This window comes from Crocuta crocuta, unplaced genomic scaffold, assembly GCF_008692635.1.
Source record: "Crocuta crocuta isolate KB4526 unplaced genomic scaffold, BGI_CrCroc_1.0 scaffold174, whole genome shotgun sequence".
Lineage (NCBI taxonomy): Eukaryota > Metazoa > Chordata > Mammalia > Carnivora > Hyaenidae > Crocuta > Crocuta crocuta.
In genome coordinates this window covers 6,417,217-6,432,357 of record NW_027530330.1, presented here as the reverse complement: position 1 = coordinate 6,432,357, position 15,141 = coordinate 6,417,217, and the positions used below count along the sequence as shown (strand labels likewise).

The 15,141-nt window shown below is 35.7% G+C and overlaps 1 protein-coding gene across 1 annotated transcript in view; it reads right to left on the bottom strand.

The window, feature by feature from the left end:
* ROBO2 (roundabout guidance receptor 2) overlaps positions 1–15,141 on the bottom strand; it is a 608,353-nt gene that overhangs the window by 13,793 nt on the left and 579,419 nt on the right. Inside the window, exons 24-25 of the mRNA XM_077765658.1 lie at positions 14,343–14,548; positions 1,616–1,789 (exon numbers count right to left, since the gene is read on the bottom strand). Of these exons, the coding sequence (XP_077621784.1) occupies positions 1,616–1,789; positions 14,343–14,548 (380 nt within the window). The remainder of the gene's footprint in view (positions 1–1,615; positions 1,790–14,342; positions 14,549–15,141) is intronic.

Below are 15,141 nucleotides of genomic sequence, written 5' to 3'. Positions count from 1 at the left end.
AGATATATAAATAGCATGCCAGTGGGAGGTTTAAGAACAACACTACTGACTGCTTTAAGTGCTCAACTCATCTTCAGATCATCTGAGGCAGCAAGGCAGTGGTAAGCATTTTTGTTCGGCACAGGATATTCGTTTATAAAGCACCAAAATCTCAAGTGTACCCTTGCTCTCATATTCCATTAAACACTTCCCAATGAAAGCAAAGTAACAGGAAAGATAAGTAAACCTGAAAGCTTTTAGAACTTTGAGACATGACAAGTCATGTTTGACGTTTAAAGTCTTCCTTGCCTTAAAAAATGACAANCAGCCAAAAGAACCTAATAAAGAACAAATGTTTCTTTCTCAACTAGGACTCATTCTGTCCTATAATGATAAGTCTCAGAGACTGAAATGAATGCTAAGGACTCACTCACAGTGTCTCAATGCTGGCTGCACATTAGGTTCAATTGTGGAGCTTTAAAAATACTCATAATTGGTTTTCACCCAGAACAATTAAGTCACAATCTCCAGAGTACAATTTAAGAGCTCCCAAGATTGATCTAACGTCCAGTCTGGTTAGGTTCACTCTTGTGGTGTTTAGTTGAACTACCTCAGGACAAACTGTGTGTTCTTATAGGGGATAGTGCAGAGAAGAGAGAAGAGATTTACCTTTGGCTCAGACATCATATTAGAATCTTTACATATATCATCTTAAGTAATTCTTAGAATAAAACTTCATGATAAATAGTTGTATTCTTACATTAAAATGTATGGGAATTAAGTTGAACATATGGGAAATAGATCCTGCTCTGTAGTGCTGTTGAACTCCTTTTCATTAAACAAGGACACCTCCCAAGAATATTGCACTTCCTGAAACCAACAGTGGTTAAGCAACTATTCAAAGATTGAATGCTATACATAAATAAAAGAGTTGAAATAGATCAACAAACTATGGTCCATGGGTCAAAGTCAGTTACTGTTTTATCAGTAAGTTTTATTAGAAATCAGTCACACCCATTCACTTCTTTTTTTCCTAGGGGTACACTCCCACTACAATAGCGGTGTTGAGTAGTTGTGACACAGACTGTATGGCCAGCTGAAGTCAAAAATATTTACTATCTGGACCTCTACGGAAAAGTTTGCTGACCCACCCACCAGCTGATCTGTAGCTTTTTATAGGCATGAAACTAAAAAAATTACCAAATTACAAATTATTTCTTGGTCTTTTTCAAAAGTGAAATACCACCTAAGTTATCTTAATTTGATATCAGAAGTGTTCCAAATTTAGTATTAGAAATGCATGCGAAGTGTACATGCTACCTATGTTTTTTCCCCCTAATCTCAAAAGGGAATGTTCATTAAAAAGCATTAATGGAAAAAGCCAGAATGTCAGCAAAACCAACACTGAAAAGAGGTATGGCATATATTTCTTGGGGCTTGGTAATATAGAAAAAATTCCAGATTGTTAAAAAAAAAAGAGGGTGTTTTATTTAAACAAGACCATATTGCTAGATTTTCTGCCTTGTTATATAATGAGGTGATGCCTAATCTACCATAGCTACTTTAATCTAGGTTAATGGTTTGCACAGAGCACATCTCTTCAAGGAGGAGACAAGAGAGAAGGAAACAAACCTACCATCTGTCATTCCTTCCCTTCGATGAGGCAATGCTGGCTGTTGGTCCATTCGCCCTCCCTTGTGTTTTTTAGTGGGCCGAGGCCTCTGACTCTGACTCAGGGCTGCACTGGTATTACTGTCAGTAGAAAATGGGCTGGTTGGTCGAGGTCTTTGAGAGGAGGTGAAAACTTTGCCTAAAAGGAAAACAAAGGGAATGTGGTACAGAGAATGTCATAAGGCATTGACTGTGCTTGTCTTGTATTTCTGCTCTTAGACTAATCTATAAACTTGCCTAGAGATGCCATTTGAAGATACCAAATACTGGTGCATCTCTATAAAAAAAATGCCCTGTTGTATTGATTTTATCCAATTTTTAGTAACCAACATACCACCTGCTGAAAAAATTTAAACAAATGGGTACAAAACAAATCCACCAACCAAAAGGTTGATATTACTTGATTTATTATTTAACTTTGATGATCATAGTGATAGTTTCATGGATATATGCAAATTCATGCTGCTTTTACTTCTCAAAATTAAGGAAGTTATTTCTGAAATGAATTATGTACTGTCTTATTTGCTTCATCAAATCTTATCCTTGGAATCTTAGAAACTCTCTTTGAGCACAGAAGAAATGTCCTGAAGTAATTGCATTTGAAAATTTACATGAAAGGTCTGCTCAGAGACATATATTAAACTGACCTTACCACCCATACAAATACATGATGAATTTTACCTCTTTTACAGAAACTCAGTAACATTAGTGTATAGTGTAGGATAGATAGCAGGTTAAAACCACCTTGCATATCCAAAGTGCAATAGGTATTTTCTGATGAATATTATTGTATCTGAGCAGACTCTAAATTCTCATTGCAAAATGAAACTGTGTTATGTCCTTTACTTGAGCTTTAGTACCAATGCGGGGAAATTTATTTTTTGAAAAGGGTAGCTAATAAATTTCAACATCTTATGATTTCAATATAGTGTTTATAATGGTGAGAGAAGGTTGGTTTATGTGCATGTATTTATTCTCTTGTGCACGTTTTTACTTCACACAAAATTATTGTATGTCGTTACATTTTCTTAAGTCAATGTGACATGATACTGCTTAATGCTTTATTAGCTATTAGCATACATGCAAGAAATGCACTTATGCCTCCTAATTTATTAGTTTCTTTGCACTGTCTCACTGCTGTGCTTACAGCTATCCACAAAAAGCACTCAGGCAACATAAAGTTTCTGACTTATGCCTTATAAAGCAAGAAAATTCAAATAACCATTATATTACAACATATTTTAGTTTGGATGCTATATGAAAAATAAACCTCTGCAATGCATGGGGAAACTTTTTTATATCGTATGAAGATTCCTAATGCATACTCAAAAGAAATACTGATGTTATAATTCAGAGAAAATGTCCAAGACTGATTTTTATGACCTGAGAGTTTAGTGAAGGGTCAACATCGTTTTTCTTCACTTTACTATTTGAATCCTATTAAGATTTCAAAAATGCATTTAAAGTTTCATTAGTTTGTTTTGCAGGGTAGCTGAATTTAATTCGTATAGTAGAACCTCCTTATATGTGCATTTAGGAATTATAGTCATATAAAAGCATGTATCATGCCAAAGTTATTTTGTTTCAGTAAAACAAACACAAATTACTGATCTATTATTAGAATGACTCATATTTATTTTGGGCAAAATAATCAGATATATGAAAAATTATATAATTGGTACTCATTTATTCTCAGAAACCCACAGTAGATTGTGCTAAAGAGCAATACGCATGCAGTCATCATTTTATTCAGGTTGCAAATGCAGTGGGTGTATCTTTAATTAGCATCCTTTAACACAAATAATACATTATTGGGTTAAAATTTTAACAGCCAAACAATTAATAAGACCACCAGCCATTTGAACTGTTAGACTGACAGCCTTAGACCCAGTCACCCCATGCTGAGGAAGCCTTCCCAGAAAACACATTTGCAGAAAGAAATGGGGCAAAGGAAAGTAATGGAGATAAAAGCTGAATAATTTTAATCACTGGGCACTTTATTGATTGTGTGAGAAATTTGCAAAGTGTGAGTTATTGAAAATTTAATGGCAATCTCAGTTGCAGCTTGGCTGTAATATAGAAAGGAAGCATATTCCAATTAATCAGCAGAACCATAAAGGGAAAGGGAAAAAGATGATAGAAGGTAGTGAGTGGGAGCCTATTCTTGGCTCTGCAGAAGTAGCATCAGAAGAGCGTTCTGGTAATTGGGGATCCCAACCGTGGTCATGCATGTTAAAGAAAGCTTTGCAGTCAGAATCACTGAGGGGAAAGAACAGGAGAAAAAGAGCTCGGTGTCTAAAGGACGAGATTCTCTCATGCAAAGAGTGTGGACTCAGAGTCTACCAACCTGTTCTTGTAAGGCTGGTTCCTTCCAGCCTAAAACCAGCTTTATCTGCTGCTGCCACCAGTGCTTGTGCAAAGCTGCCGCTGGCAAAGATGGAGCCATCTGAGGAGCTACCTACACTAGATCTATGACTAGAAAAGTTACGATCCTCATCAGATGCAGAGCCCCATCCATTTACCATTGAACCTAAAAACAAATGTAGTTGTCTAGTGAGTGGTATATAATGGAGAGCCCATCTGCTTGTACACACTCTGCTAAGGAACAAAGAGGCTGCCTCAATCCCTCACTCCTCCTTGAGGCAAGTCTGAGTTCATCACGACTTCTTTAGCCACATGCAAGCATCATCCATGTTTTAAGCATTCACAGTGCGCAAGAATGAATCTCATTTAAAACCTGTATCTGTTGGCAACACATGAACAGAACACGTTTCATATGGTTTCATTCTTAACATTGTCTGAATCGTTACATAGTCATTTTCCAAAAGAGAATTGCTCTGCATGTTTTATGTCCTACCATTCAGAGAAGAACACTTTTATTGAAGTAAATTAAGGTGTATAAAGTAAACTTATCAAGGACTCACATGAAGAAATAGTGTGAATATATCTTGAATGTAATACAGACTCTAATGATAATTTCCACTAACTATACACTTGTATACTGTGGAAGTTGTAGAATTATTTCAAGGATTTGAAATACAAATTTAGAATAATCATGAAATATCACAACAAACATTATTAACCAAAAAATTGTATAAATGACATCAGAGCAAATAGACTTAGAACAAAAGAAAAATTTCTATTAATGTCCAAGCTCAGAATGCTTTCTTGGTATTTTAATTATTTTAAAAATTCCAGTTTCTCTTTGCTACTAATCATTGTCTTAGAAAATTAACCATTATGAAGAATAAAATTGGCATTATTATGGATTTTTCTGCAAAATACAAAATGGCAATAGAGGAAAAGAATCGCACTTTGATGTGTCAAAAGCTGCAAAATATGAACATACAGAGAAATAGCTTTTATTCTTCATTTTTGGCAAGTTATTTACAATTTTATATTTTTTCCTAGGCCAAGTCACACTGAAACTGTAATCTATTACTTAATACAATGAATATTACAATATTTATTTCAGTTGTATACCATTACTTTATGACGCCGCAAAATGCCAAGTATGGCTCAGCCTACATTTTTTTAAAAAGAGAGCTTAAAGAAGTATTTAAGAAGTTAATTTTAGCTTTCTAAATAAACCAATCACCTATTCACATAAAAGAGATTAAAGCGAAGTGCCGTGGATTTCCATCCCCTCCCCCTTTTCTCCAATGTTTAAGAGACAACGGTATAGTTAGGAGTATTGCTGTGATGAAGTATTTGTACTTGTAGTCGAGGTCCCAGGATACAGTAACACAGGTTCATGCACTTGCAAGAGAGAGAAAACAGAAACCAAAGGGGTTAGAAGAATCTGAGAAGTTAAAAGGGTGTTAAGTGTAGCAGAGAGAGATAGAGTTTGGATTCTATTTGCCAAAAGCACAAGGATGCACTTCTTACTTTCCAAACAAATTTCCCTGACACAGGCCACTGCAAGTAAGCACAGATAACGCCAGCAACCGAGCCTCCTCTGAGAGATCCATTTCTGAGTTAATAATCACAAGTCAAGGACCAAGAGGCCAAAACGAAGGGAGAAATGACGTCATGGACTCTGCAGTATAATGCTACCATAGATAAGAAAAAAAAAAAAAATCAAAATGATTCAGTCCATGATCACCAGAGAATATGAAACCCTAGAACTGAGGATAGTTTTGAAATACATGAAAGCTCAGTCTTAGTCCCTGCTACATACTGTTTTCTGTATTTCTAAATGTCTGCTGAACATCTGCAAATAAATCTGTGCCAGCTATCTGAAACTCACACTTCAAACAACATCTCCTTTCCTACTTCTCCAATTTCATTCCTAAGCTCCTCCTGATTTCCTTCTGGTCCCTTTTATCTTCCTCATGGTCATCTGAAGTATCTTTTTCATCTATCACATGATTTGGTTCCTCCATTCAAAACCTGACCTAGTTTGCCGATGCCAGACCCAACTGACAAGTTAAGCATTTGAGATCCTTCAATACCTAGTCCGGTCTCCCTTTCCAGCCCCAGACCCTCTTAATAGCCTATGGACCCCCACTGCCTGACCTACCTAGCCTTACCTCCCATTCCTTAACACACCTCTGGATTGTCACTCATTCTACGGACCAATGTCAGACTTCAAAGTCCAAATCAATATTTCTTCTATCATCTTGATTACACTTCACCTGGAACTCTGTCTTAGGAAGAATCAATTTCTCTGCTTCCTGTGGTTTTCAAACAGTATGCACACAGTAGCATATCAGGTCTCTATAAACTACAGTTTGTTGTCTACAGATATTTCTTCTTCTAGACAGTGGAACTCAAGAAATTAGGGACTATTCTCTTACTCATTTTCATATTTTTGCTATAGGTGTTTTGCCAGTAGAAATTCAACAAACATTAGGCATACTGAATTAAATGTCTTCCAACATTCTCATTACTCAGCATAATTTCTATGTGATTCTATCCCTTGTGCTATTTCCCAGCAATGAATTTATGTTACTTATGGAAAAAATGTACTCAAAAGAACTTCTAGGAAATATAGTAAATATGGAATATAATGTCAGTCAACTTTTGTTGGTAACGTGGACAACAGGAAAAGATGTGAGTTATTACCCAAAAGGGAAAATTAAAAAGACTGTTATTATACATGTCTTGGCTATGATTTGATACACTTGAATATAGACATTCATCAATATCTTCCTCAAAGTAAGATAATAATGTTATATTAAGTGGCAATTAACTTTTGTTTTTCCCCTGAATTCCCTATCCACACTCAACCATCTATCTTAATGTACATAGTCCATTTTTTAAATAACTGAATCTTTTCTTTCTTTCTTTTTTTTTTTTTTTTTGGCTTCATGTGTGGTTCCAGATTGAGGATTTGGCATTTTGACACGTAGACTCTGAATCTGAAAATGTAGGAAAACTCCTATATTAGAGCAGTGCTACTAACAAATGCCACTCAGGGACATCTCATAACAGAGTTAGCTTGACTTTTTCAAAAACACTCTGTTCATCTCCTGTGACAGTAAGTCCTTCATACAAGGATTGCAAAGTACAAGTTTGCCAGTTCTTAAACTGGTATCAACTACTTCCTACCTTTTTGTCTTTGCTCTGAGTTTATCTCGATTGTTAATACATCTTTCCATACCCTAAGAAATCTCAGTTGTTTGTGAAGTTTTCTTTGATGCCTCCTTTTCTCTATCCTTAGGAAAGGAGAGTAGCATGGAAGACATGGCTTCCAGTAGGTTTTGGCCAATATAGAAACAACATTACCTCTGTTTTCTTTACTACTCTATGTAACAGCTAAGAAATTAGACAGATGATTTCAGAGTTGAAGTGACATGTGCCACATAGATTTGGCCACGGTGGACCATAGGAATCCTCATCACCCCAAGCTAAAGAGAGGCAAGTGTCCTTAGGTTAGTATAGTTGAGTTCACCTTCAAAATGGAGGGCAATAAGTAAACAAATCCAAAAAAGGCGATTAATTCTCTTTTTTCTTGTCCCTTTGATTTTATCTTTGATAGTCCCTCCTCTCTAGTTAGGTATGATATATGGAATGGGTGTGTTTGTGGGGAATATTTTCAAAAAAATTGAGAATACATCATGAATAAAAAAAATACAACATATATTAAATTTCCTCCATGTTGTAAAATTGTTTTTTTAAATATTTTTTTCATTTTATTTATTTAGAGAGAGAGAGAGCATGAATGGGGAAGAAGAACAGAGGGAGATAGAGCTCCCTCCATGCTCAGCATGGAGCCCAATGTGGGGCTCGATCCCATGACCCTAAGTTCATGACCTGAGCCAAAATCAAGAGACAGATGCCCAACTAACTGAGCCACCCAGGCACCCTATAAAATTGTTATTATTTTTTTTTATCAATAACTGATTTCACTTATCTGTGGGTATCATTCTTGCTCCTTCTTTAGATTTAAGCATCAGGAATGATCTGAACATATATGTAACCATTACAAAAAAAAAAAAGAAGACAATGATAGGAAGAAAAGAAAAACACTGATTCATGAATTAGAAAGTTAGCAAGTTTGGGGAGAACTAGTTTTCTTTCATAAAGATAAATATAAAAATAAAAGTTCTAGAGTACAGAGAACAAAATGAGGAGGGTTGCTGGAGGGGAGGTGGGTGGAGGATGGGCTAAATGGGTGATGGGCATTAAGGAGGGCACTTGTTGGGATGAGCACTGGGTGTTGTGCTTAAGTGATGAATCACTGGGTCCACTCCTGTAACTAACTTGAATGTAAATAAATAAATTTTAAAAAATTAAAATGAACATGAAATGCATGAAATGAAAGAGTTCAGGTAGAGATTCTTTACAAATTATACACAATCCATCCAGTTTGACATGTTATGGCCCCAAACATAATCAATACATATTTAAACATTTAATGAAAAATGAATTTATGTCACATGGCCAAATTTATTTGTGTTTACATTTTCAATCTTCCGAAATTTCTCAGGCTTAAAGTTGCTGAAAGGCCAAAATATCTCAAATTTATTCAAGCTATTAAAGAAGAACTGCATATAGGACATTAAGTTGTTGCTCAAATGTTACTGAGCAGTAAAATACCATGATAAAGTGGCATCTTGCTGTGTCTCTATTACATCTTCAGCACTAAAATTAATTTATGATCAGTCATCAATTCATTTACATGTCGTTTTATGCTAAATCCTTCCTTGCTGATAAATGCTTATCCTTAGATCCATTAAGCTAGAGTAAAGTCTGTGCTTTATAATATGACCTTGCTAATTGTTGCATTACCATTTTTATGAGATACAAAAACTGGCTGTCCCTGATTTTTTCAGCCAATATTCAATCCAGGAACTCTTCCTATTAAATACAATCAGTCTAACTATCTGTTAAATAAAATCTTCAGCTATAAGTGTCTTTGAACAAATCCATCCAAATATTGACCCCGGCTTAAATGTAGAAAAACATGTCTAATATTTAGAAATTCTTTCCTCACTGAAACATATTGAATATGCAACACTTCCACTTGCATTCCTCAGAGAGAAAGAATGTGTAATATACGTGGAAAGCAAAGTAAGCAATTAAAAAATGTCTTCCTTGGGACGTATGACACCTGTTAACTTGCTCCACTCAGATGAATACATGATATTCCCCTTTTATCTGTTAAACTCTGAAGTAAGTTTTTAATTTCTTTTTAAATACATCACAGCTGTTCAAGTAGTGTAAGATAATGATTTCATTATTTTTAGCATTATCTCCGAAATTCTCCTAATACTATAATATTTTCCTTAAGTTTTTGCAACAAAAATAAGGCATCAGGTCACACTTTTAAGAGACCAATTCTCTAAAAGCTGTGTGGTCGAGTAAGGTGGTGAGGCTGCCAGGTTCTACTCTGTTCAAAATGATCTGGCTTGGGAGTTCCAGTAAAAACCTCCAAAGACATAAAATACAAAAAATATAGAGCCACGATTTCCTTTCAGCTGTGGTATTTATGTGGGGTCCAGCAGTTAAGGAAACTTTTATTCGTTTCACTTCATGGCTCTTACTCTCGGTTGTACTTTTTGTGATCAGTGAAGCAGTTAGAATCTTGGCTCCGTGTTCAGGACATTTTCCTTCTGTCCTCTCTCACATTGCCTTCTGTTTCTTTTTTCCTGTGGTGGAGTCATTAAATGCAGGAAACACTTACCCTTGACTCTCATCATGGAAGACATAGAAAAAGGTATTAACTCCTCTCCCTACACTGTTGCCCAGAAATGGTGGATTTGGCATTTAGGAAGAAATATGGCAAGCATATTCCTAAACAGTTCTATATGTTTACTTTCTAGCCCAAATGGGAGCATGATGTGCTTTAATCAAGATAGTTTTAGACCTTATTACTACCAAAGAGATTTAAATTATGGTATAAATTATTTAGATTCCCCACAAAAAGTGCTGATGCAGTTGATTCTTATTAGCGTGAGTCACCATAACTGAATATAGAACTAAACATAAGAAAATAAGTAATAGAAGTTACAGCTAAAAATTAATACTTTTTACTCTTGATTAAGTGCATGGGGGGTGGAAGGACTAATGTTTCCAGAGGTATAATTATATGTCATATTTGTATAAATATATATTTATTCAAATGTGTGCACACATATACACATGCACACAGAAAGGATGAGAGAGACAGAGAAAGACAGAAATAGAGATCCATATGTTAAACAATAGACCAAGAGATCATTTTCCAAGAGATCATTTTCCTTTTAAATACATTAAATTCAGAGATTAAAAAAAAACAGTTGGTCATATCCAGAGCAAGGATCATAAAAGTAAGATATTTATTTTGCAAATTCTTCTGCCAATTATCAGGTGGGTATAATGTTAAAAGATGTTAAGCCCCTCTGTGACCCAATTTCCTTATCTATAAAAAAAGAACTAAAATAGGGTTGTGACAGGTAAGTGATTAGAACTTTAGGACAGGAATTAGTGAACTTTTCTATAAAATGCCAGATACCAAATATTTGAGTCTTTGCCGTATCTTTTGTTTGTTTGTTTCATGTTTCTTACAATCATTTACAAATGTAGGAAACATTTTAGCTCATGGAGTCACAACAAAAAAAAACCAGGTCACTGCTTGGAAGAGTGCCTTGCACTGATCAGGGCTACATATGTGCAAGCTAGTATTCTTGTTGTTGATGACATTATTATTACGATTGTTGTTATTATTATTATTATACATAAATTCCTAGTCAGCAGGTTGGAAGAAAGAGACATTTGATAAATGTCTGTTGTGGGAATAAATAAATAATATTTATTTACTTTCAAATACATTTTCCACGTTACTGAGTTTTGGAAACTGAATGTATATTTCTCCTTAAAATCCATGTGTTAAAAGCCCTAACCACTAAAGTTATAGCATTTGAAAGTGGGCCCATTAGGAGGTAAGTAGGTTTAGATGAACTCGTGATGGTGGGTTCATCATGACAGGATTAGAAACCTTTTAAACAGAGACCGGAGAGCTTGCTGTCTCTCTCTCTGCCTTGTGAGAATTTGCATGGAGATAGTTGGCTGTCAGCCAGGAGGAGAAATTCACCAGGAGCCAAATCTCCTGGCACCTTGATCTTGGACTTCCCAGCCTCCAGAACTGTGAGAAATTAATGTTTGTTGTTTAAGCCCCCCAGTCCATGGCATTTTGTTAGGCCAGCCTAACCAGACTAAGACACTGAGGTTATGGGATAGGCAACTACTGATATGTTCCTCTCTTCTTGCTTTTCCATTCATGGATCATTGTTTCAAAATGTAAGATGTGTATCACGGGGCGCCTGGGTGGCTTAGTCGGTTAAGCATCCGACTTTCGCTTAGGTCATGATCTCGCGGTTCGTGGGTTCGAGCCCCACGTCAGGCTCTGTGCTGACTGCCAGCTCAGAGCCTGGAGCCTGTTTCAGTCTGTGACTCCCTCTCTCTCTGACCCTCCCCTGCTCACGCTGTCTCTCTCTCTCTCCTAGAAATAAATAAAAACATTAAAAAAAAATTAAAATGAAAAAAGATGTGTATCACAAATTACTTAGTTGTTTTGAAAATATGTGGAATTAATAGAATTATTTCTTTTACAGATGGGCTCTGTATCTATTCCTTAATGTAGTTAAGTGTTGGCGTGTTATATATACAAGTAAAATCTTGAATTGTACACCCTGGCTTATTACCCCATCTCTGTGTTATCATTGGATTATCATTCTGGTTGGTTTTGGAGTTTCAGGGAATGGAATATAACTGTTTTTTACATTGAATAAAAATAGTTATTAGTTTCATGAAAATGAAAATCTCTACCAAAGAATTTAGGTGAAAGTAATGACTGAATTCCTCACCCTACACACGAATTTAGAACCCTGAGTAAATTACAGTACAATCCGAAACCTTTCTGTGGGCACTTCCCATCTTAAAAACATAAAAAGCCAATGGCAACAGTGTCTGTTTTATTACCCACCTCAATTAAGGCCATTAAACTAGGTTTAAGGGTCCTAAGAAAACATAAACACTTTAGAACTATATTCATCAGCATGTTGATTTCTATAACATTTGGTCCATACATATATTCACCTTAGGGTCATCCTCATGTACACTAACATGTGCACACACACACTTACACACTCAAATACACTTACAATCCTATTTATACTCATATACACCTACACACACACACACAGAGCCCTATATACAATCACACACACAGGTATAATCACAAACCCTATCAATATTCTTTCACACACACATCTATACACACTCATTCACACTTCCTACACACACACTTTTTACGAAAATATATATTTATTTTAATTTATATTTACTTACATTACACTTATATACTAGAAAACAGAAAACAAATTAAATCTTTGATCATACCTTCCCCACAAAGTTACTGAAGAGCCAAAAGAAGAAGAAGAAGAGGAGAAGAAGAAAGAGAAAGAAAGAAAGAAGGAAAGGAAAGGAAAGGAAAGGAAAATGTTTCTTCTGGCTACATCCTGTAGACTACAACTTCTGTCACTAAGAAGATGTATTATTATTCATAGGGTAAATTCATCATGTAATACATACCTAAACACCCTGAGGTTTTTATATACTGCAGTAATTAAGCAGTGAATTCAAGTAGGAAAACAGACTGTTTTCTTAGCAATAAAAGCTTCATTTGGAATGAACAGTATACTAGCTACAAGGAGAAAGGCAGATTGGATTTAACCATGTTCACATTAAACAGCCTAACATGTTACTAACAGGTGAGCACGTAAAAGTGTGAAATGACACTCTCCTGACTTATAGATATATTTATCCTCTTTGACATTATATTTAACAAACTACATAGGCTATAGCTGCCCTTTTTTGTGTGTTATTATTGCAATTCTTACTGCATTCCTAAAGGAGGAGAGTTCAGTATCATTAGTGAGATATGCAAAAATATGCAGAATTTTACCCTGAAGGAGATTAGGCTAGAAATTCAGGCAAAAGGGCTTAACATAATAGTGCACTAATAAGTCAGGTCTCTGCATTTAAAGACTTAAACTTTTGCTTTGCCACCTTCAGTTGGATCTGGATTTGAAACCTTGGCAGTATATCTGGAGTCCTTAAATCTTAATTAGCCTGGCAAGCAGACAGCCCCCAGGTAAAAAGCGAAACAAAAAAAGTGGGCTCATGCATCGTACATTGTATTATTCAGGAAGGCATAGAGAGGAAACACATTGGTCTTCATCCTTCTCCATCACTGCCCTAAACAAGTTTCCATCCCTGTTGGCTCAAGTCTAACACACAGGGAAAAATCATTACAAGTTGGGAGGATACAAATGAATTAAATGGGACTGTGGTAAACGTTTCCTAGGATGAAGATAATACTATCAATGTAAGTAGAGACATGGGTGATTTTCTGAGAAGACCCAATGGTGTGCAAAGGCAAGATCTACATTTGGGGTAGTTGTGTCTTTACAGTCACATGAGAGGCATTTATGTATGTGTGTCAAAGAATGGATACCTACTAGAACAGAAAGACTAAATGTTTACATTTCTTCAGATTCATTGCGTACACATTAGGATTCAAGTTTTTTCAACAAAATTGGATAAACTTAAATCATTGGAAATAGGATCATCTTAGGAGAGTAGGGACTGCAATATTTCACTCAGTGAGCAAAACCAGAGGACAGCAGAGGAGTAAACAGCAAAAATAACTATATTACTTGAGAGAGGAGCAATTACTGAATCCAACGATATGAAATGCGTAAATGTATGGCTTATCTCACTATACATTTTCTCCACTCTAAAAATAATAGCTTGTGCAACCTTAGAGAGGCCCATTCTGAAGACTTGCTTATTTTCATCAGTGAATGATTTTACAGAGTGAAATATCAAGAAGTGTTTTGAGATTGCATTCACTTTGTATGTTGCTCCTGATATACTAAATATATCATTTTTAAAAGTCAAGGTTTTTTATGTAATAGACTTGGTTCCCCAGTAGAGTGAACTTTTCATGAAAGCCCTGGATATAATTGAGTTTTCTTTCATGTCTTTAAAGCTTTTTAAAATTCATGAATTTTCTTATCATTTTTGCAGCAAAGCAAAAGTATTTCCAAATCCTTTTTGAATTTTGTGTTTAATATTAACATATTTAAAATGTTATAGAAATAGCTGGAGTGGAATAAATCTTACATAAGAAAGTGTTTGATTTTTGATGCATTTGAATGTAATAAATAGGTCAGTTATTCCTCTTAAATCCGTCCCGTTACCTGTCACAGAGCTGTCTAGATTGTCCATACTGGATCCGGGTGTCTGCTCTAGTGCCCTCAGGGGCCTCGGGATTTCTAAAGCTTCTTCCTCATCATCAGCATCATCATCTGGAACATCTGTTTCCAAATCAGAAATCAAGGCTCCGGACATGTAACCTAATGGTGGAACTGGGGGCTGTGGAGGTTGATTATTGCTTTGAATGTGCCTAGAATTCAAATGGGATGGGGGGCGGGGGGGGGGGGAAAAGGGAATTCATTAACAACCCACAAAATCATAATTAGAATTAAAAAGCATATTATGGTGACTATTTTTGTCTTCTTGCTTTCTGTTAACTAATTTTGAGGCTTATGGTGATTTCTTACATTTCAGCAGAGACAATGGGCTATGTATACATAACTAGTCAAAACAACAACCATATAGACTATTATACTCTTCTATTGGTATTTATGCGGTAATATACAGAGAAGAAATAGAGACACAGTATTTTTGTGTAAATAAATCATCCGAAGGAGCATAGGAATATTTGTACAAATAANGTACAATAAGAATGTAATAATTTTGTTTTCAGTTTAGGGTGGAAGTTATACTCAACCAATGGAGTGCATATGACCTTCTGGTCCTTACAAAGAAAAGATTTCACATGAAGAGTTAATACCAATTACCCTTCTCCCAACCATGAACACACTGCCTGGCCTAGAAGGCTTTCTTCCTGCAGGAACCCCAAGGAATCAGGCTGCTGGCTGTTTCCACTTTAACCCAGTTTAAAGTAGCAAACACTACTTTGTGTTCAGGCTACTT